Source organism: Pelecanus crispus, chromosome W (assembly GCF_030463565.1).
Source record: "Pelecanus crispus isolate bPelCri1 chromosome W, bPelCri1.pri, whole genome shotgun sequence".
Lineage (NCBI taxonomy): Eukaryota > Metazoa > Chordata > Aves > Pelecaniformes > Pelecanidae > Pelecanus > Pelecanus crispus.
In genome coordinates, this window is record NC_134675.1 from 2,724,577 (window position 1) to 2,746,288 (window position 21,712).

Here is a 21,712-nt window from a genome sequence, read left to right on the forward strand (position 1 = left end):
CTGTGCTGCAGCGTCCCCATCATGCCTCTGGGCAACAGGATGAGGGCTCACAGTAGCACCCCGTCCCTCTAACCATTGCGTACCATCCCACAGCTTGTCACAGGCACGCCTGATCTTTACATTATGGAAAATTCACCAGTAGGTTCTCCTCCAGGAAAAGTTATATTTAGCATGGATGAAGGTAAGATTGTTCAGAAAAGGAAGCGTAAATCTTCAAATAGGGTGCTGATGCCTACAAATCTGAAGGGAGGCCAGGGCAATAAAAAATGTGACTCTTCTGGAATGCAGAGACAAGAACCAAGAACTGTTCTAGGAGAGGTGCAGGGCTCAGTGTTAAACGTTGAACAGATGGAAGCACAAGATACAGATGAGGAAATGTTGGATGACAAAGAAGATCTAGAGACCATTGCAGAAGAGCCAGTAAAATGTGCTACAATAATATCAATATTTAGAGAAAGCAGACTGAGAAAAGTAGGGCTGATCCTTGGAGGACCAGTACAAGCTAGAATCCAGCTTTTCAACTCAATTTTTGGAGGGACTGGGCCAGCCCCTGAAACACTAGAGAAAACTAGAATCCAGAGAAGTAGCTCAGTTTCAGGAGATTCTGAACAGTTCCTTGAAGCATCAGTAAAAGACAGATTGCAGAAGTTCAGTTCACTTTCAGAAGCAACACATCCAAAACCTTTCCAGAGAGGAAGAAGTAGAAATCTTGAAACACCATTGGAGAGAAGAAGGGAGCAAAGACAGCAACCCGCAGCACATTCAAATCAAAGCTATTCTTCACCAACAATGCCTCTTGAAAAATGGCTTACTAATAAAGATGATGTTTCATTTGAAAATGTTAAACCTGTTAAAATGAAAGATAAACCAAGCAGATTTTCAGGCTTGGGTGCAGAAACAACTTTTCAGCATGAAGAAAGAAAAGACAGACAATCTCTTTTGGAGACTCCAAATCAGGTATCGGGACAGTCACTGAAGTCCTGCCCTCCCAAAGAAGCCAGGAAACAGGAAAGTTATTCACCTGAAGCCAAAATGGCAATAACAGAGCAATCAACATCCGTTTCATTAGAGTCTGATAATAAATCAGAGAAACAAGTGCTGCTTCCTTCAGCTGAAACTGCAAACAAGAAACCAGACAAATCCCTGCTGACAGCATCAGATCCTCTGGATGAACTGATGGAGCAGGAAATTCAGCCCAATTCTGCACCACAGTCGGTTTCAGCAGATTTTGTTAATATAGATAGACGAAGTACCCAACCTATTTTGCCTACAGCATCCATGTCAGAACATCCTGAGAGGGAAGCACAGAAGTCAGCAGTTCAATCTTACTTACCTAGTGCTCCGTCAGCTAAATCCAAATATTCTGCTCTATCTAAAACAAAACAGGAGAATATTATTCCTCAGTCATCAGAAACTGCACAGTCTGAGTCTGAACACGTGCTTTTACCACATTCTGTATATGAAACAGAGAAGCAAGAAACTGAGTGTCACTCATCAACTGCATGGTCAGAAACTGAGCATTCAGGTCTATTGCATTCTGCTAAAAAAAAAGAGAGTCAAAAGACCCCACCACCAGAAACACAAAATGTTCACTTAAAGAAGCAAACAGAGTCCAAACCAGAGTTTTTCTCCTCCCTTCAGGAAACAGAGGAGCAAGGAATTAAACTAAATTCACCTATTCCTGAAAAGATAGATTCTAGATATTTTGGCATTTCGTATCCTATTTGCACAGAAACACGAGAAACTCAGAAAACTTCAACTGTAAATAAAGCAGTAGATTTGGATCACCCTGATTTTTCCATTGTGTCGTGGTTTAGTCCCAGCCAGCAACTCAGTACCACGCAGCCGCTCGCTCACTCCCCCTACCCCGATGGGATGGGGGAGAGAATCGGAGGAGTAAGAGTGAGAAACACTCCTGGGTTGAGATAAGAATAGTTTAATAATTAAAATAAAATAAAGTAAAATAATAATAACAACAATATAATAATAATAACAGTAATAATAATATACAAAGCAAGTGATGCACAATGCAATTGCTCACCACCCGACAACCGATACCCAGACAGTTCCCGAGCAGCGGTCGCTGCTCCCCGGCCAACCCCCCCCAGTTTATATACTGAGCTTGACGTCATATGGTATGGAATAGCCCTTTGGTCAGTTTGGATCAACTATTCTGGCTGTGCCCCCTCCCAGTTTCTTGTGCGCCTGGCAGAGCATGGGAAGCTGAAAAAGTCCTTGACTAGCATAAGCAGTACTCAGCAACAACTAAAAACATCAGCGTGTTATCAACATTCTTCTCCTACTAAATCCAAAACACAGCACTATGCCTGCTGCTAGGAAGAAAATTAACTCTATCCCAGCCGAAACCAGGACACATTGAAAAAACCAAACAAGCAGAGAGTGCACAAATGGAGATGGAGCATCCAGATTTCTCATATTCCAGAGAAGAAACAGAGGAATCGGAGAGCACACAACTGGAGACAGAATATCCTGAATTGCTTTTTTCCATGAAAGAAACAGAGGAATTGGAGAGTGCCCAACTGGAGACAGAACATCCAGATTTCTCATATTCCAGCAAAGAAATGGTGGAATCAGAGAGTGCACAGCTGGAGATGGAGCATCCAGACTTTTCTTTTTCCATGGAAGAAACAGAGGAATTGGAAAGTGCACAGCTGGAAACGGAACATCAGAAGTTTTTATTTTCCAGGGAAGAAACAGAAAAACAAAAATCTGTTCCTTTTGAACTGGAACAGCCAGAGTCTTATTCCCCTGAAGAAGCAGAGCAAGAAGAAACAGCACAGCTTGCGTTGGAACCTTCAGATTTATCATGTTTGATGGAAGAAGCAGAGAAAGAAAACGCTATAGAACTCCAATTGGTACATCCAGATATATCTGATTCCACTGGAAGAGCTGAGACACAGCAAACTGGGTATCTGGAAACAGCACATTCAGATTTACCATATCCCATGAATAAAACAAAGCAGCAAGAATTGGCACAAGTAGATTTTGACAATTCTATTATGTCATATTTTAGCGACAAAGGAGAACAGCCACAGCCTGTACAGCAGGATTCACAACCTGGAGGTAAGCTGTATTCCCATGCCAAGGGAGTGCAAGGAGAAACTACTCAACTGCAGTCAGAGCATCCAGTTTTGTCATATTTTACTGGAAAAGAACAGCAACATAAAACCTCACAGATAAGGGTAGAACAGCTGGATACATCATATTCCACTGGCAAAACTGAACAACAGGAAATATTGCAACCAAAGTTGGAACAAGCAGATTCGCCATATTCCCATGGAGAAACAGCACGAGAAGCTGTACAAAAAGACTTAGAAGGTCCAGAGCCATCATGTTTCATTAGTGAAGCAGAGCAACATGAAAATGTACAACTAGCTTCAGAAAATAGGGGGTTCTCATTTACCACTGGGGAAGTAATGCAAGAAAGAATGGAGTCAGGATCTTTGGGCTTGTCACATTTGATTGACAGAGCAAAGCCCTGGGAAACGGCACAACTGGAGCAGGAGCATTCAGTTCCCTCCTATTCCACTGCTGGTAGTCAGCAACAGGAAGCCACACCACTGGATTTGGCCCAGCCAGATATATTGTATTCCTTTGGCAGAATGGAACAAGATATAGTACAAAGAGAGCTGGAACAGCAGGAAACAGCCCAACAAAAAGCTATGCAAATGGAACTGGAGTATTCAGATTTGTCAGAAACCTGGGGGAAAGAAGAGCCAAAGGACATAGACCAAATGAATTTGGCACAGCAAGAAACAGCTCAACCAGAGTTAGTGCATCCGTCTTTGCCATATTCTTTCAGTGAACCAAAACAAGAAGGAATGCAAATGGAGCCAGCATATCCAGAACAGACATTTTACGTAAGTACAGAAATGCAGGAGAAAATGACACAACACAAATCAGAGCAACCATTTCTTTCATATTTTACTGGCAAAACAGAGCAACAAGAAATAGTACATTCAGAGCTGGAGCAAACATTTTTGCCATCTTCCAGTGGAAAAGAAGCTCCACTGGAAATGGAAATGAGTTCAGAATATCCAGATCTGTCATATTCCCTTCACAAAGCTGAACAAGAAGAAAAATTGGAACATCCAACCTTACCATTTAGTTTGAAGCAACAGGAAACTGCACCACTGGTGATGGAACACCCAGATGTTTCATGTGACAGTGGTGAAGCAAAACCAGGTGACACTGTAGAGCAGGAATCAGAACAATCCAGAGCTGTCATACTCCATGGGAGAAACACAAGAATCAGAACATTTGGATTCACCAGGAACCCTGGGTGAAGCAGCACAAGATGAAAGTATGGAAGTGGAATCTAAATACCAAAATTTGTCATGTTCTGATGGCCAAAATAACCAGCAAGAAACTTCACAATTGTATTCAAAATATCCAGATTTATCATTTTTCTTTGGTAAAGCCAAAGAACAAGCAACTCAAGAGTTTGAGCCAAAATATCAAAAATTGCCTAAAGTGGTCAGAAAAAGAGCTTCTCAAGCAACTGCACAAATAGAGTCAAAACATCCAGATTTGACATATTCCCTTGGCAAAGCAGATGAGCTGGAAATTGCACCATGGGAAATGAAACACCCTGATGTCACATTCCACTGATGAGACAAACCAACAAGAACTAGTACTGTTGGATCAGAAACACAGAAAAATTTCTGTTGACAGAGAAAAGCAGCAGCAAACCACAAACCAGCAGTTAGAGCAAGAAAAGTTATCATATTCTCCTGGCAAAACAGAACAAATAAAATATGCCCAAGAGGACTTGGAACAACCAGATTTATCATTTTCCATTGACAGGCCAGATGATGAAATGGCCCCACCAGAGACAGAATACACTGATGTGATACATCCTCTGGACAAAGCAGAGGTACAATGATGAGTACAAAAAGAATTAGAGCAAACAGGTTTAACTTCTCCCTTTGGAAAAACAAAACAGAAAACAGTTCAGCCAGATGTGGAAATTCCACATTTGGCCCATTCTGTGGGTACAGCAGAACAAAAAGAAATGGCAGAACCAGGGCAGGGACATCCTGACTTGCCTTATTCTGTTTTCAAAGCAGGAGAACTGCAAACTGCACAGCTGAAACCTGAATACCCTGGTCTAGCATGTTCCTTTGACAAAGTGCAGGAAACAACCCAGCTGAGGTTGGAACAGCTGGATGTGTTGTATGTCCGTGACAAAACAGAGCAACGCCCACCTGCCCAGCTGGAGCTGGGCCACACAGACTTGGCATCCCCTACTGACAAAGTGGGGCAGCAAGGGATGGAGCACACAGCCTTGGGATGCCCTGATGAAGGACAGTCTGTCAGCAGATCAGAGTATCCACAAGCTGCAAAAGAGAAACTAGGACTTCCAGGTGCATCATCTCATAATGGAAAAGCAGAGCAAAGAGAAATGGCAAAAACAGAGCTGATTTATCATATTCCATTGATAAAACACAGCCACAATCGCATTCCACTGGCACAGTACAGCAACAAGAAAAGGTTCAACCAGAGCTGGAACAGCCAGGTGATTTTTCATTATCTCTTGGCAAAGAAGAGCAATGGGAAAGTGCAGGAATGCAGGCAGAACACCCTGAGCTGCAGTGCTCTATGGGGAAAACAGAACGACTGCAAAATTCCCAAGCAAAATCAGAATATGCAGATTTGTCATTCTCTGTTGGCACAGCAGAAACTCATAAAACAACACAGCCACAGTTGAAAGAACATGATTTGTTGCACTCTTTTGTCAAAACAAAGCAATTATGGGTAGCCCCACTGGAGTCTGAACATCCAGGCATCTCAGATGCCATGGGCAAAATACTGCACCTTGATTTGTCCTCTTCTGTTAGTGAAGAAAAACAAAGTGCACAACTGGAGTTCAAACAGGAGAAGGGAAACCGTGCATTACACCCAGAGGAAACAGTACAACTGAAATTGGAAAGGCCGATGTTGTCAAGTTCTCATGGCACAGCAGAGCAACCAAATAGGGCCCCACTGGAAGGGGAATTTCCAGACTTCTTGTATTCCTCTGGCAAAAAAGAGCAACGAGAAATGGCAAAACAAGAGTTGGAGCATTCAGATTTATCATATTCCACTGATAAAACACAGCGACAAGAAACCACACAACTTGGGTTAGGACAACCAGATTTATCATCTTGCCCTGGCAAGACAGTGCAACCACAAACTGTTCAAGTACAAGCAGAACATCAGGACTTGCTGCATTTCACTGGCAAAACAGAACAGCAAGGATCAGCACAACCAGAGGTTGAGCATCCAGATTTGTTATATTCCAGTGGCAAAGTAGAGCAGACGCAGGCTACGCAATGGAAATCAGAGCAGCCTGTAACGCCCCATCCCATTGGAAAAACAAAGCAACAAGGAATGGCACATCCAAAGCGGGAACCCAATTTATCATATTCCATTTGCACAACATTGTCACAAGAAACGACACAAATGGGCTTAGGACAACAAAATTTAACATATGCCCTTGGTAAAACAGATGAAATAATACAACCTGTGCAAGGTGAACTGGAACATACAAGTTCGTTGTATTCTTCTGGCAAAAGAGAACAAGAAATGGTATCGCCAGAGTTGCGACATCCACAGCTATCTTATTCTGTTACAGAAATAGAAGAGGAAGCTACACATCAGAAATCAAACTATCCAGATTTGTCATATTCTGTTGGCCAACAAGAACACCATGAAATTGAACAACCAGAGGTGGAAGAAATGGATTTATCCTATCCAGCTGACAAATCAGAGCACTCGCAACCTGCCCAAATAGTACTGCAACATCCAGAGCTTTTGGAGTCCTTTGGCAAACTAGAGGAAAAGGGAATGGCCCAGACTGGCTTTTTGCACTCCCTTGATGAAGAAAAGCAGAAACCAGCTTCACAGTTAGACTTAGTGCAACAAGGTTTATCACATTCACTTGGCAAAACAGAAAAACAGGAAACTGCACAAGCAGGGTTTATGCCTTCTGATTTTTCATATTCCACGGGAAAAGCAGAGCAGTTGCAAATGGAACAACTAAAATCAAAGCATCCAGATTTGTCATATTCTCTTGGAAAAGCAGACACTTGTGGAATAAAACCACCAGATTTATTGTACTCCTATGGCAAAGCAGAGCAGCCACAGGCTGCCCAGCTGGAGCACCCAGAAATGTCATCCTTCATGGATGAAAAGGAGCAGGGGGATGGGGCCCAACCTGAACTGCAGTGCATTAATTTTCAGAACTCTGTTGTTGAAACAGAGCTACCAGAAACACCTTCTGTATCATATACCTTTGGCAGGATTGAGGAGCAGGAAACTGCACAACCGGACTTTGAACAATCAGATTTATCAAGTTCTACTGACAAAGCAGAAAAGCATGAGAACAGGACGTTCAGAGAAGCGAGACACTGGGGCTACTTCATCTCTAACTTCTCAGTTGGAAACTGAACAAAAATATTTATCCTTTTCCACTGAGGAAGCAGAGAGCCAAAAAATTAAACTGTATTCATCTCTTCCTGAACAGTGTCTGTACCTTTGGGTATTTCACATTCTGTTTCTGAAACAAAACCAGAAGGAAGTCAAGAAGAAGGCATGTCTCCTGTTCGTGAATTATCTGGAGAGCAGAGCAAGACTCCTGCATTCAGCCCTTCCTCATACTACTGAGGTTATCATCTTTCAGCCCAGAGGGCAGGGGAGTTATCTCAAAAGACCTGCATTACACTTGAAAAATTAAATACTTTCCTTGAAGATTCCTATAAGCATTTTTTTGAAGAAATTGTCTAATTTTTACAGATAAACAGTCTTTACCTGCAGGTGTACAATGTGGTGGGTATACGCTGTCTGGCTTTGCCGTTATTACATGAGGCAAAAATGAGGAAAATTGGGATCCAGTGTGTGAGAATTTGTTAAGCCAAACTTTCATATGCCTGACAATATAGAAAATAAAATTGGATGACTAGAAAAATGCCAAAGTACTTTCACTGGCACTTCAAAGCGCCTGCAAAGCAGGTTGAGTGGGTGCTGACTCTTGCTTTCCTGCAGTGAGTCAAGACATCAGCGGTTGAGGACGTGAGGGCTTGAACTTTTGAGGCACCACAAAGGGGAGACTTAGTCAAAGCAGGGCACTGTGCAAAGGCAGTTCCCCTGCTGCTGCCTCTTGCAAAATCAGCCTGTTAGAGTGCACAGCACCGTGAGGGAGACAGAGCCAAGACTTTGTTGATGAACAATTTGTGAGCAAGGAGTTCATAATAAGCAGCACACGGTTTCTGTGCTGTCTCAGATAAGGGTATCTGTTCTTTTGGATGTCGAGCACGTGCCCAGACTGTACAAACACAGCAAGCGCGTTCACTCTTGTGCAGCTGAATTAATTACAAGGGTTTTTTTTCTGCACAAGCTTGCTCATTTTGTAATGCAGACTTTTTAGAGGAGATGGATGAGAATTTGTTTCTGTACTGCTTGCATTTTATGTGATGACTTATGCTGCAAAATGAACATACAGTGAGCATTACACCAAATGACTGCACTGAGTGAGAAGGCAGTAAAGGAACAAAGGCCTGAAAATTTGTCAGACAAAGTAAGGAGGATCTGTGAAGTAAAATGCCGAAGCTCCTACATAACCCAGTTGTGTCTGAAACCAGCGTTCACCTTTCCAATTTGGAGTTTCTCTATGGTGCCTATTGTTTCAGTAGTCAACAATACTGTTAGGTGGCTTAGCTGTTTGCATAAATTATTCTTTCCTGGTTTGAATACCTGCATACATTTTCATGTATGAAAATCTTTGAAATTTGCAGATCTTTTGCTAGTATAAAGAGACCTGAACTGAAAGTATCCCTGGAGCCCAATGTGAACTATTTCTTCTACTTGAGGGCTGTCAACCCATTTGGGACAAGTGAACAAAGTGAAGCTGCTCTCATCTCAACTAAAGGTACATCACCATTTTCTGATGTCAAAACAATGGGGTGGAGGGGCAAAGTGGTCAAAGATGGCATTTTCCTCCAGAAATCATAACTGAGCTTTCCAATATGGGAGTAAGCAAGTTATTGAAATAAAAGGGACCGTATTTTAGCTGCTTAAAATAAGCACAGTCTGGAACTACTTCACTTGAAGTTGGTAGATTTATGTCAATGTAAAACCGATGTGACCTCAAAAGCAAGAACGTTGAATTCTGTCAGAGATATGAAATGATTAAATATTCTTCAGGGATTTCAGTTTGCTTGAGTTTGGCAGAGCACATTCTGATAAAAGATTCCATGACCTTAAAAAAATCCAAAATTAAAACCTTATGGACTTTGGGGTTCAGGGATGAGGAAGCATGCAGAGCAGTTTTAAAATGTAATGGATGATTTAAACTTTAAGGTTTCCAGATAAATAGTGTTAAATCATGTATGTTTCTTCCAAACCAGCCTCAAAATTCAAATTTGCTATTCTGAAAAAGCAATTGATTGAAAATGATTCAACCTTCTTTAATACCGAAGACTTCTTTATCACCTAGCTACTTTTCTGAATAATATAACCTGTTATGCTCCCTGGGCCTAGTTGCCAGAAGACTGCCATCCCAGTCAGGCCCAGCTTGGAAGAGTCCTTGCATTTGCACCCAACTTTCTGTCACTCCTACCTCTGTCCAGCTAAGATGGCAGTAATTGTTGCTTAACATTTTATGATTCATCTTGTCTTAATGTTGCCAGCCTCTCAGAACCGATGTTTCTTTGTCATGAATTGTACCAGGAACTCGATTTCGCCTACTGAGTGACACAGCCCATCCCGCTTTGCAAATCTCCCCCGATGCAACTGTGATCCGCCTTCCTGAGAAAGCCAAAGTCACTGGGTGAGTACCAGCATGCCGAGCACGCCTCTCTGTGGGGTTCGGGATGGGCCTCTCACTCTTATTTTTGTCTATAGGTAGCTTTCACGTGGCGCTAACTAATTTTGTAGAACTGAATTGTTTCAGTCTGTGTGATAGACCTCCCTTTCAAACATTGCAATACCTCAATAAAGCCAGTTGCAGCACTGATGTAGGTGCTGGGAAGAGTTCAGTGTCGCACTGCTGGGACTGCTGGGTTTGCCTCGGTCCATGGTCACTGCTTAATCCTTCAGAGCACTTCAGTTTCAAAGCAACTTGTTGCTGCCTCGAGAAGGCCAGATTTGTGGGCTTATTTTTGAATATGTTGTGGCTAGAAGTAATCAATCCTTTTACTTTGCTTCCTCTTCTGAGGGCATTACTGGTAACATTTTCCAAAGCATCTATGGCTTTGGAGAATTAGGAAGTGCTCCTGGGATATGTTAGAATGATTGTACCAGGCTAGCTCCATCCATTGCAAACATTTTTTTTTTTTGACATGCTGATATCAGTCACATCACAAGCACAGGTACACTTGTATGAAGTTGTGTCATACTGATATGGCTTCTTAAAAGGTAATGGGGTATTACTGCTTTAAGCAATTTTTTTTACTGTTACAGCTGAATGCACACAAGATGTTTGTCAGTGTCTACTTAAAACAGCCATGCTTTCTAGTTTGAACAAGCCTGCTAAATTTGAGGTCCGTTTTTGCCTCCAAAGTCACCTTTTCTACCTTTTGCTATCTTCATACAAATTTGGGTAAAGTTTCATGGTTTTCACTCTTCAGTATGGGTCCATGTCAGTGCAAAGATGAAATGACTCTTAGTGACAACATTCAAATCTTTGATAAAACCCTGCATTTAGAAGAAGAATAACAGAGTGCAATCCGTTAGTAATTTTAGATGCTGCTGCATGATGTGACTATAAGAAATATCACAATATGCTTGGTCTATCACCACACTCACTTTACTGTACACCTCTTCCACAAAATAGGTTTCCTTCAATCCTGGGTGAACTGCTGCCTGCTCGGGGACATCATTACTGGGAAACCATTGTCTCTGCCTGCAGAAGCTATAGGATTGGGATTTGCTATGAGGCAACATAGACCTTATCGCTCTCTACAACTACCTGAAAGGAGGTTGTAGTGAGGTGGGTGTTGGTCTCTTCTCCCAAGTAGTTAGCGATAGGACGAGAGGAAATGGGCTCAAGCTGCGCCAGGGGAGGTTTAGGTTGGAAATTAGGAAAAATTTCTTTACGGAAAGGGTACACCCATTGTAAAACAGAACAGTCAGAAACTGTCCAGCCTGAGTCAGGATTCTTCTTTGCAAGAAAAGAAGCAGAGAATACAAAAGTTCACCCACATTTGCCTGTGGCTGCACAGTCAGAGGCTGAACATGTAATTTTACCTGAAACAGAGAGAGAACAGACTCCACATTACTTCCACACAGCTACACAATTAGAATCTGAACAATTAAATTTATCATATTCTATAGATAAAGCAGAAACTCTGGAAAGTCAAGATTATTTAACTGTACCTTCAAAACTGGAGCCTGAACCTTCAGTTACATTTTATTCAGTTGATGAAACATGTCAGCAAGAAATTCCACCTTATTCAAATCCTGCTTCTCAGTATTTGGTTCCCACATGGTCCCTTGCTGAACAAGAAAAGCAAAGCATGCAGCTACTTATTTCCCAGTCTGCACAATCAGAGTGTAAACATGTAATTCCACCACATGATGAAAAAGAATTGCAAAAAAATCAGCTATATTCACCTAAACCAGCAAGCTTGAAGACAGTGCAGTTGGAGAATATGTCTCTAACGTGCACACAGGACCAAGATGAGCAAGAATCTCAAGATCATTTGGTGGACACACAATATTTGTCATCAGAGCAGCTAAGAAGTCCCCCCAAATTCACTACTGATCAGGATAAGCAAGAAATGCAACCTGATGTGCAGAAAGTACCAAGGTTGGTGACCACAGAGTCAAAGGTGACTGCTGTAGCAAACCGGCAAGCAGTGTTGTCAGATTCATTTGTACCTTTTCATACATTACCTGAAATGTCAGTGTCAGTGGCTTTCACTGATTATGAAGAGAAACAAAATATTCCATCATCTTTATCCAATGTAGTAGGCATGCTTGGAAAGCTAACAGTTTCAGGCATTTATACTGAAGGAGAGGATAGACATGAAATGCAACCATATTTTGCAAAGCAAAATCACACATCCTTAGAGCATCTGGGAGCTGTTTTATCAGATCTTGTTTATGAAACTGTGACACACCAAACTCAGCATTATTCTGGTGAATGGAGCAGCCTTTCTTCAGCAGAGACGAAATCCGTTTGCTCTACTTCTGATGAAAAGCAGAACCCAGATATTCCATCTTTTGGGCTAGCTAGCTGGCTGGCAGAAGAGGTGAAAGCTTGCTCAATTAGTCCAATAAGAGCTACAGAAGTAGACAAGCAAGGAATTCAACTTTCTCCAAATGAAGCTTTTGATTTTGGATCAAAACAATTCCCAGCTGGAAGTTGCACAGAACTTACAGTTCATGGTACTACAAAGAATAAAGGAGATATGTTTAGAGTTTCTGATTCAGTGTCAAGTGAAATTTCCTATAGAGTGTCCTCAGAAACTAGTCACAGAGCGCAAAGGTATGATTTACCATCTCTGGGAGGAGATAATCCAGGTTCAGACAAAATTAGCATTGAAAACCCTACAAAAATGGAAGCAATGCAACATCTGGAGGTAGACAAAGTGTCTAAAGTGCCTGAACATTACCTGAGAAGAGAAGAAATGGAACATGTGAGTGCTGTAGAAGACAGTCAGCATGCTCTAGAACCTACTGAACAAAAAGATCTATTTAATATTATTTCAGAAGGTCATGAAATACTCAGTATTCATGCTCCTACACATATTTCTTCTGTTGATCAAGAAGAAAGTAAATACATGCCAGATAAACTAGAATACTTGGGAAAAAATCCTTCATTTAAAAGCAAATTAGCTGATGATGACCATAGAGCCTTAGCTTCTGGAACAACCATAGAAATTTCAGAAACCTCAGTGTTGGGAAAGCCTGCAAGCCATGAGCTAAAAGAATTGGTCAAAAATGATGATGTTGAGGAAACTGAAGAAACACAACAAGAAAATTCCATGTTGCCAGAAAACAACAATAATGCAGTGTTGGATCCTAATAATGGTATGGCTGATATGGATTATTTTGAAAAATATACCTTGACTGATGACAAATCCCCAATTAAGCCACATTATGAAAGACCAAGTTCATTGTTTCCTGTGACAGAAGATCCCAATGAACCTGTGGAAGAAGCCACATCTTTTACAGAAAGCACTGAGATAGATACTTTGGAAGAGGAGTTTTCCTTACTTGAGGATCTGGATGAAGTCTTTTATGGTACTGTGAAAGGAGAAAGAAAAATGCAGTCCTATGCAGATGCTCCAAAACCTTTACCTCTGCAGAAATCAATTGACATTAGCAGTAAAAAAGTTACAAATGTAGGAGATAAACAGAAGTCACCAGGGACCCCACTCTTTGATTCAGAAGAAGGAGTGCTAGAATGATCTCTGTTGTTCCCTACCACTGTTGCTGCAGTTAATCCAGAGCTTCTAGAGGAGCCACCTGCTCTCTTATTTTTATACAAGGACCTCTATGCAGAAGCAGTAGGACAAAAGACAAAGGATGAGACTCCTTCTGATGAGGAAAGTGGTAATTCTAATGTGTCTTTCCCTAGTAGAAATTCAGACACAGATGATAGAACAGGAATATATTTTGAAAAATACATTCTTAAAGATGAAATTCCAAGTAAGGCCATAGGGCCTCAAAAGGATCAGATACCAGAGGATGAGTCTTTTAGTGGAGGAATTTCAGTTCAGAGTTCAGAGGACAAACACAAGCAGGGGTCTGGTGACCTTTCATGTGTCGGAACTGAGATTCTGCCAGAAAGGGGTGTTGTGGAGAGAGAGAAAGTCCAGGTTGACGGTGAGATTCAAGCAACAATTTGTAAATCAATGCATGCCATTCCTTCTGGAAGCAAAGTAATTTTTTCAGGTGCAAGAAGTGATACCACTGAACAAAGAGAAGAAGAAAATGTACCTGTAGAAACAACTGAGGAATTGCCAGAGCAGTCAAATCATCAAGAGTATAGTCAACTAGTGGATTATCAGGGAGCTGCATATCAAGAAGCTGGTAATAAGCAGGAAGAACAGCATGAAATAACAGCAGTTCCTCAAATGGAAAAATATGTCCCATATATCAGGACTCCTGTTGAAGACAGTGAAGATGATCAGTATACCCAGGAAAATCTTTCACGTGTCCCTACTATTCAGCAAACAGAGAAGCCAGACTTACAAAGAGAGGAGCAGCACCCTGACGTTTATGAAGATCTCGCTGAGTCAATGGACTATGATGTGATTACGCAAGAACAACTTTTGCGAGATGTAATATCATCTGAATTCACACATGAGGAGCTATTATTTGAAGACAGGGACTCTTTTGAGCATGTTGGTGATAGTTATGAATTTGATAATGAGCCAGAGTAAAGAACACCTGTTGAGCTTGAAGATTCAGGCTTTGTGGCGATGTATCCTGAAAAATCAGCAACAAACATTCCTCAAGTTGAGAGCCCACAAAGAGAACTGAAGAAAGCGCAAGCAGACACATATTGTTACCACTGCAAATTCCCAATATCTGCTGTTGACAAGCTTTTTGGAGAACATAAAGACCATGAAGACACAACACTAGATGCTGCTGCAACCAAGATGAAGGTAAAAATTCATTTGGGTGAGGGAAGGAGATACTGAGGCTAATTTCTCTAGGCCTCCTGCATTGTCAGTGGAGAGGCTTCAGAGAGCAGTCCAGAGGCTGTCACAGTATCTATAAAATAAAAACTATTCCTAAACACCTGTGAGAGCTCTTGAAGGGAGACTATCTTATCATTAAGGTATTCTCTAGAGTCCTAGGCTTGTTAAGCTGATATTTTTATTTGTTCAGAAGTTTGAATGACCTTGTTTATATGTAGCTGTTACCAGACTTTCCATCTTTTAGCCTTCTCATCTGTATAAGTTTGTCTGATTTGTAAGTGTAGGGGGAGAAATGGGAAGAGTGTTGTTTCTATGAGAAGAAATTTTTAGTAACAGCAGCTCATTTCACTTGACAAGGTACAGAAACCTCCATATGTGGGGACCAGTATCATCGTCCCAGTTATGTGTGTTGGTTGCTCAGAGATGTTAGACTATTTACACAGTTTACACAGTTTTGTTGAAACTCCATCCTCATTTTCTGTTCAGTTCATGTTCATCTGTGCCAGTAGTGTTTTAGCTGTAGTGCAGTTAAGAGTTCAGCAAGTCCTACTTCTTCCCACTATTTCTAAGCTGTAGCACTCTAAAAGATAGATAGAAATGCCCTCCATTTCAGTAGTGTACTCCTTTGCTAGCAATACCAGTGAAAATGCTTTTGTTTCTGTGGAAGCTATTCTTCATTAAATCGCAGTTCTGCTTGTCAAAATGGCATGCATGCGATGTCTCACTTTTCCCATATCAGATTTGTTCATGTATAAGTATACAGATGTTCCTTTCTTGGTGACAAGCTATTTAATCTCACCCCAGTATCTGAAAGGTGAGGTCTCTTTCCTGGCACATATTCAGTTGAAGATAATACAGTTTTTGTGTAATTTCATTAAAATTCCCGAAGGGCTTGTATCACTGGTATATATAGGCCCTGCAGAGGGACCTGGACAGACTGGACCGATGGGCTGAGGCCAACTGGATGAGGTTCAACAAGGCCAAGTGCCGGGTCCTGCACTTGGGTCACAACAACCCCATGCAACACTACAGGCTTGGGGAGGAGTGGCTGGAAAGCTGCCTGGCCGAAAAGGACCTGGGGGTGTTGGTAGACAGCCGGCTGAACATGAGCCAGCAGTGTGCCCAGGTGGCCAAGAAGGCCAACAGCATCCTGGCTTGTGTCAGGAATAGTGTGGCCAGCAGGAGCAGGGAGGTGATTGTGCCCCTGTACTCAGTGCTGGTCAGGCCGCACCTGGAATACTGTGTCCAGTTTTGGGCCCCTCAATACAAGAAGGACATTGAGGTGCTGGAGCGTGTCCAGAGAAGGGCAACAAAGCTGGTGAAGGGTCTGGAGCACAGGGCTGATGGGGAGCGGCTGAGGGAACTGGGGTTGTTTAGCCTGGAGAAGAGGAGGCTGAGGGGAGACCTTATCGCTCTCTACAACTACCTGACAGGAGGTTGTAGCGAGGTGGGTGTTGGTCTCTTCTCCCAAGTACTTAGCGATAGGATGAGAGGAAATGGCCTCAAGCTGCGCCAGGGGAGGTTTAGGTTGGATATTAGGAGAAATTTCTTCACGGAGAGAGTAGTCAAGCATTGGAACAGGCTTCCCAGAGAGGTGGTGGAGTCACCATCCCTGGAAGCGTTCAAAAAACGGGTAGACGTGGCACCTGGGGACATGGTTTAGTCTAGTCTACCCTTGATTGGTTTAGAGTGGACTTGGTAGTGTAGGTTAATGGTTGGACTGGATGATCTTAAAGGTCTTTTCCAACCTAAATGATTCTATGAACATCATGGAGCAGTGTCCTGGGGCTGAGTGATACCTCCTGGTGCATGCACTGCTGTCCTACACAAACCAGGTAAAGCTGAGTCAGTCTAGCTGCTTGGGAAGTCACTTGTCCTTCACATAAATAAAGCTGGCCAGCTTCAAGAATCACGAGAGCAGAAAGGACCCATCTGTTTTCTTTCTGCAAATTTCAGTAATAAGAAAAGGACAACTACAAAGGAGCTTTAGTCCTCCTCCACTTAATTAAAAAAATCTTATAATGCACTCTAAAACATAATAATAATTAAAAAAAAAAGAAATCTCAAGCCTCCCTTCACCCAGCCAGTGAATCAAACTTTAATACCTCCTTTGCCACCGCTTTGTCATTCCAGGCTCATATCCTGAACTACTTCACAAAATCCCAGCAAGCGTATTTATATCCGTAAACGCGATCTTTTTAGAATCTATTTCCAGCTCCAGGAGACTTCAAGCCTCCATAGGGAATGCCTTCTCCTGCCTTGTCCTTCACAGTGACAGGCACCGACCTGCCACTGTGGTAGGACTGCAGGGCACTGGGGTAGTCTTCAGCAGGCCAGTGCCAGGTAATTTGGAGGTTTGTAAGTCATAACCCTGTTAACAGTGTAAAGGTGCTCTTGATCTAAACAAGTGTGGGTTTTTTGTGTGAAATCATATGGATGCATGAACATAACTAGGTAAACGAAACATCTGAGATGCAAAGGGTTTTACCAAAGCACAGCTCATGCTTAAATCCCCAAAAAGACATGTAATAAGAAAGATGTACATGAATATGATTACAGCAAGTCTGCCCTTATTCAGAGAGCCCAAAGATGCTAAGTAAAAAGGCTCATCAGCACACCAGGCAGGGCTTTGAAGCAATGCCACATTCGCTCAGGTAGGAGGGTTACATACTGAGCAAAATTCTGTTGCCATGTGACACACTGCTGTATGCGGCAACCTGTTAATAGGTGGGAATTAAGCAGTAGATTATTTCTGGTAAATCACCATAAGGAAGCTCACTGTGTTCTGTTTTCCATTTTCCTGCAGCTTGTTTTACAGATTTCTTCACATCGGTGTGATGAGTGATGTCCATGTGACAGAACACCCAGCCAGGATCAGCATCCTGTTGGATTACAGTGATGGCAGACTGTTGTTCTTCAATGCAGAGAGAGAGGACTGGTGCTGTTCACCATCAAGCACAAATGCTGCTCACCCCACCTTTGCCCTGGAGAAGGCTGGAGCGCTTACCCTGTGCATGGGAATAGAGCTGCCAGAGTTTGTGAAGCACATCTAATCCCCTGCTTCAAAACCTCAGGAAAAATGACTATTACAGGATCAGGGGACAAGGAGGGGAAGAGGGGTGTCAGGGAGATATGTCTAGTCTTCACTGATGAATGCTACATGCACAGCTCTCCCCCACATCGTCAATAATTGTAGTTAGTGCTCAGCCACGTAATCACCCTGAGCCTGGAGAGAAAATAGACTACTTCAGATGTCTCGTGGTTTAGCCCCAGCCAGCAACTAAGCACCACGCAGCCGCTCGCTCACTCCCCCTACCCCAATGGGATGGGGCAGAGAATCGGAGGAGTAAGAGTGAGAAACACTCCTGGGTTGAGATAAGAACAGTTTCATAATTGAAATAAAGTAAAATAGTAATGATAATAATAAGAATATAATAATGATAGTAGTAATAACAATATACAAAGCAAGTGATGCCCAATGCAATTGCTCACCACCCGCCAACCGATACCCAGACAGTTCCCGAGCAGCGATCGCTGCCCCCCGGCCAACCCCCCCCAGTTTATATACTGAGCATGACGTCATATGGTATGGAACAGCCCTTTGGGCAGTTTGGGTTAGCTGTCCTGGCTGTGCCCCCTCCCAGTTTCTTGTGCACCTGGCAGAGCATGGGAAGCTGAGAAGTCCTTGACTGGCATAAGCAGTACTTAGCAACAACTAAACCATCAGTGTGTTATCAGCATTCTTCTCCTACTAAATCCAAAACACAGCACTATGCCTGCTACTGGGAAGAGAATTAACTCTATCCCAGCCAAAACCAGGACAGGTGGTATGGTAATGTTTCTGAATGCATGCCAGGAACAGTAGCAAAAAATACCTTCACTATGCTAATGACTGAAGTTGTTAGCTTCTACAGAGGCCAGCTTCCCAATGTCATTCAAATACCAGGCAGTCCGAGTCAGTCCTGATCATCTCTTTGGGAAAATGAATTCACTCCTTTGCCAAAAAATAGTATGAGAGGAGTGACCTTGCAATTACTCTGCCATTCCACAGGGATGGGAATCTTGGTGTGGAGAATAGCACGTGTTTCCAAGGCTTGGGATGGGCCATCTGGCAGTCGACTCTTTTATGCCCCAATGCTGCAGGTGCATAAAAAGATATTTTAGTCTCCATGATGCTGTCCTTTCCTCTCTGCACAGCCTAAACCTCTTTTGTGCCCCTCTTCCTTTCTAGGCAGCAGCAGCCACCACCAGTGGAGCTCAGATTTATTTCTCCATTTGACTTTTCTCTTATCCCACTCATTATTTAATGGCCCCAGAAAAGCACTTTTTAGTCAGGCCAGGCTCTGTGCTGACAGAAGTTGAGCCCTTGGGAAGAGATGGGGGATTTGTATTTGCACTGCCTAGCCTGGACCTTTAGCCCCAGTAAAATGTTATGCAGGTAGTTGCTGCTTCTTAGTTGGCTTCACATATGGCTACATACATGTCCCTGCCTCCAACTGGGATCTGAGACAGTGGGCCTCAGGAGACCTGTGTGGGGTTTTGTGAACTGTCCCCATCACACTGCCTCTGCTATGGCTGCAGAAAGCCAAAGCAGAATGAGCACCAAAGAGTTGAATAGAAATAACACTTGAATGTGAAAGATATTTGCTGGTTTTTAGAACATTTTGATTTCTGGAAACAGACCACTTGCTGCGTAGGACCCTTAAGTCTCCTAGCTAATAATCTTCTCTCCACTTGGACTAATTTTAGCTATTGCCACTTGAAACTTTTAATGGTTTCAGCCACCTACTGCCTTAACACAACTTTTCCAGCTCTTCTCTACCACTCTGCCTGTTCATATATCTGAGGATTATAAATAGTTTTATTTGGAAAATGGTCACCGGAGGTGGAGAGACAGGAATCATCTGAGAGTAAATAGATTGTTAATTCCCTTCTGAGCACTGAGCTGCTGATTCAGTCCCAATCAGTACCCACACAGCCTGGGCTGAGTCAGCCCAGAGGGTGTTGAATAGTCAAGAGCAAAGACAATTCAGACGATAATGGTTCTGCAAAGACCAAAACAGAAAAATGATGCAGAAGGGGGAACTAAAAGAAGAAAAACACATACTGGAGAGAGGGGAAAAAAAATCAAATGGGAAATAAAAGTAGACAAGCAACCCCTATGCTGCCACCTCTGTGTGGAAAACAAAGGTGTTCAGGGAGCTTAGAGAAGAAACAGAGGTGAAGGAAAGGAGTGGATGGAAGAGGAGAAAAGACATTAAAACCGACAAATAGTATTGGAGTGAAATCATCAGGGGAGAGCCAAAAAGGAAAAGGGATGTAGGCAGAAAAAGGGCTTGGAGTAGGGACACACTTCCAGATGTCCTCAGCCTAGCCACTGACTTCCCATCCACGTAAGCATGTGCATAAAAGCTTGCATCCATAAATGTCATACCATACATGTCCATGGGGAGGAAATAGCTGAAGTGGGGCCCTACATTCAAGGACTTTCCATCCTTTACAGATCATAGAACATGAGATAGAAAAAAAACCCAAGATTCGTATGAGAAATGGGCACTCCAGAGATATGTGAACATATCGGGAAGCACATTCACCCAGATTAAAGTCAGGCTTCTCCCTTTGACTTGCCTGACAATTCAGAGAAGAGTGTGAAGCTCCTGACCTGGATGCTCTGAATCAACCTGTGGGACATTTCCACAACCTTTGGTTGCTCTACCACCTCAAAAAGTGCCCTAAGCCTCCTCAGTCCTCATACTGCAGTTCTCTTAAATCTCAAGTTCAGTGCTGCAGCCCCTAGGAATACTTGGGCTCAGGACAGAGACTTGGCACACCAGAGTGTCTTGTCTGAGGTCCTGCCCAGGAGTCCTCCCTCCTTGCACTTTGTTCATATGAAAGGCAAGCAGCTGCTACGGTGCTGCACCTCCCACAGCAATTAGTTTGCTGCTTGCATGGAGCAGAGTTGAATATATATTCTGCCACATTAATAGAGGCTTGAATTTCCTTCTCCCTAAAGCTTCTTATTTTAAAATAGTTTGTATATATTTAACCTGTGCTAGTTTAAGGAGACCATAGAGAAGGCTTGTCAACAACAAGACAGAAGGTCATTGTTAGTGAGAGAATATATTGACTTGCGTCTGGCAGATTTAATACACAGTAATGGTTAAGATTTAGGCACAAATTCGTAGTGTGTCCTGGTTTCGCTGGGATAGCATTAATTTTCTTCCTAGTAGTGGGCATAGTACTGTGTTTTGGATTTAGGATGAGAAGAATGTTGATAACACACTGTCCTGGTTTAGCCCCAGCCAGCAACTAAGCACCACGCAGCCGCTCGCTCACTCCCCCTGCCCCGATGGGATGGGGGAGAGAATCGGAGGAGTAAGAGTGAGAAACACTCCTGCGTTGAGATAAGAACAGTTTAATAAATGAAATAAAGTAAAATAGTAATCATAATAATAACAATACAATAATGATAATAATAATAATATACAAAGCAAGTGATGCACAATGCAATTGCTCACCACCTGCTGACCGATACCCAGACAGTTCCTGAGCAGCGATCGCTGCTCCCCGGCCAACCCCCCCCAGTTTATATACTGAGCATGACATCATATGGTATGGAATAGCCCTTGGGGCAGTTTGGATCAACTATTCTGGCTGTGCCCCCTCCCAGTTTCTTGTGCCCCTGGCAGAGCATGGGAAGCTGAAAAGTCCTTGACTGGCATAAGCAGTACTTAGCAACAACTCAACCATCAGTGTGTTATCAGCATTCTTCTCCTACTAAATCCAAAACACAGCACTATGCCTGCTACTGGGAAGAAAATGAACTCTGTCCCAGCCGAAACCAGGACAGTATCCACCCCTTATTCTATACCATCTAAGTCATGCACAGGCCCTCCCCTTTCCAATGTGTTCCCATTAATCACCACCGCTTTCCCTATCTTGATATACACACAGATATCATTCCCTTCGTCTATGGCCCATCCCTCTAAAATGACCATTGAGTTCATTTAGTCCATGCCTTTGGGTTCCATCTGTCATCACAGTCTTTCAGAGCAGGA

At 42.7% G+C, this 21,712-nt stretch overlaps 1 protein-coding gene across 1 annotated transcript in view; it reads left to right on the plus strand.

The window, feature by feature from the left end:
- The window catches only part of LOC142596566 (uncharacterized), a 35,191-nt gene extending 17,484 nt beyond the window's left edge, over positions 1-17,707 (plus strand). Inside the window, 13 exon segments of the mRNA XM_075725748.1 lie at positions 110-1,803; positions 2,376-4,235; positions 4,237-4,616; positions 4,618-5,428; positions 5,473-7,379; positions 7,381-7,523; positions 7,526-7,609; positions 11,071-14,634; positions 15,459-15,468; positions 16,433-16,489; positions 17,461-17,578; positions 17,581-17,615; positions 17,617-17,707. Of these exon segments, the coding sequence (XP_075581863.1) occupies positions 110-1,803; positions 2,376-4,235; positions 4,237-4,616; positions 4,618-5,428; positions 5,473-7,379; positions 7,381-7,523; positions 7,526-7,609; positions 11,071-14,634; positions 15,459-15,468; positions 16,433-16,489; positions 17,461-17,578; positions 17,581-17,615; positions 17,617-17,707 (10,754 nt within the window).
- The last annotated feature ends 4,005 nt before the right edge of the window (positions 17,708-21,712 follow it).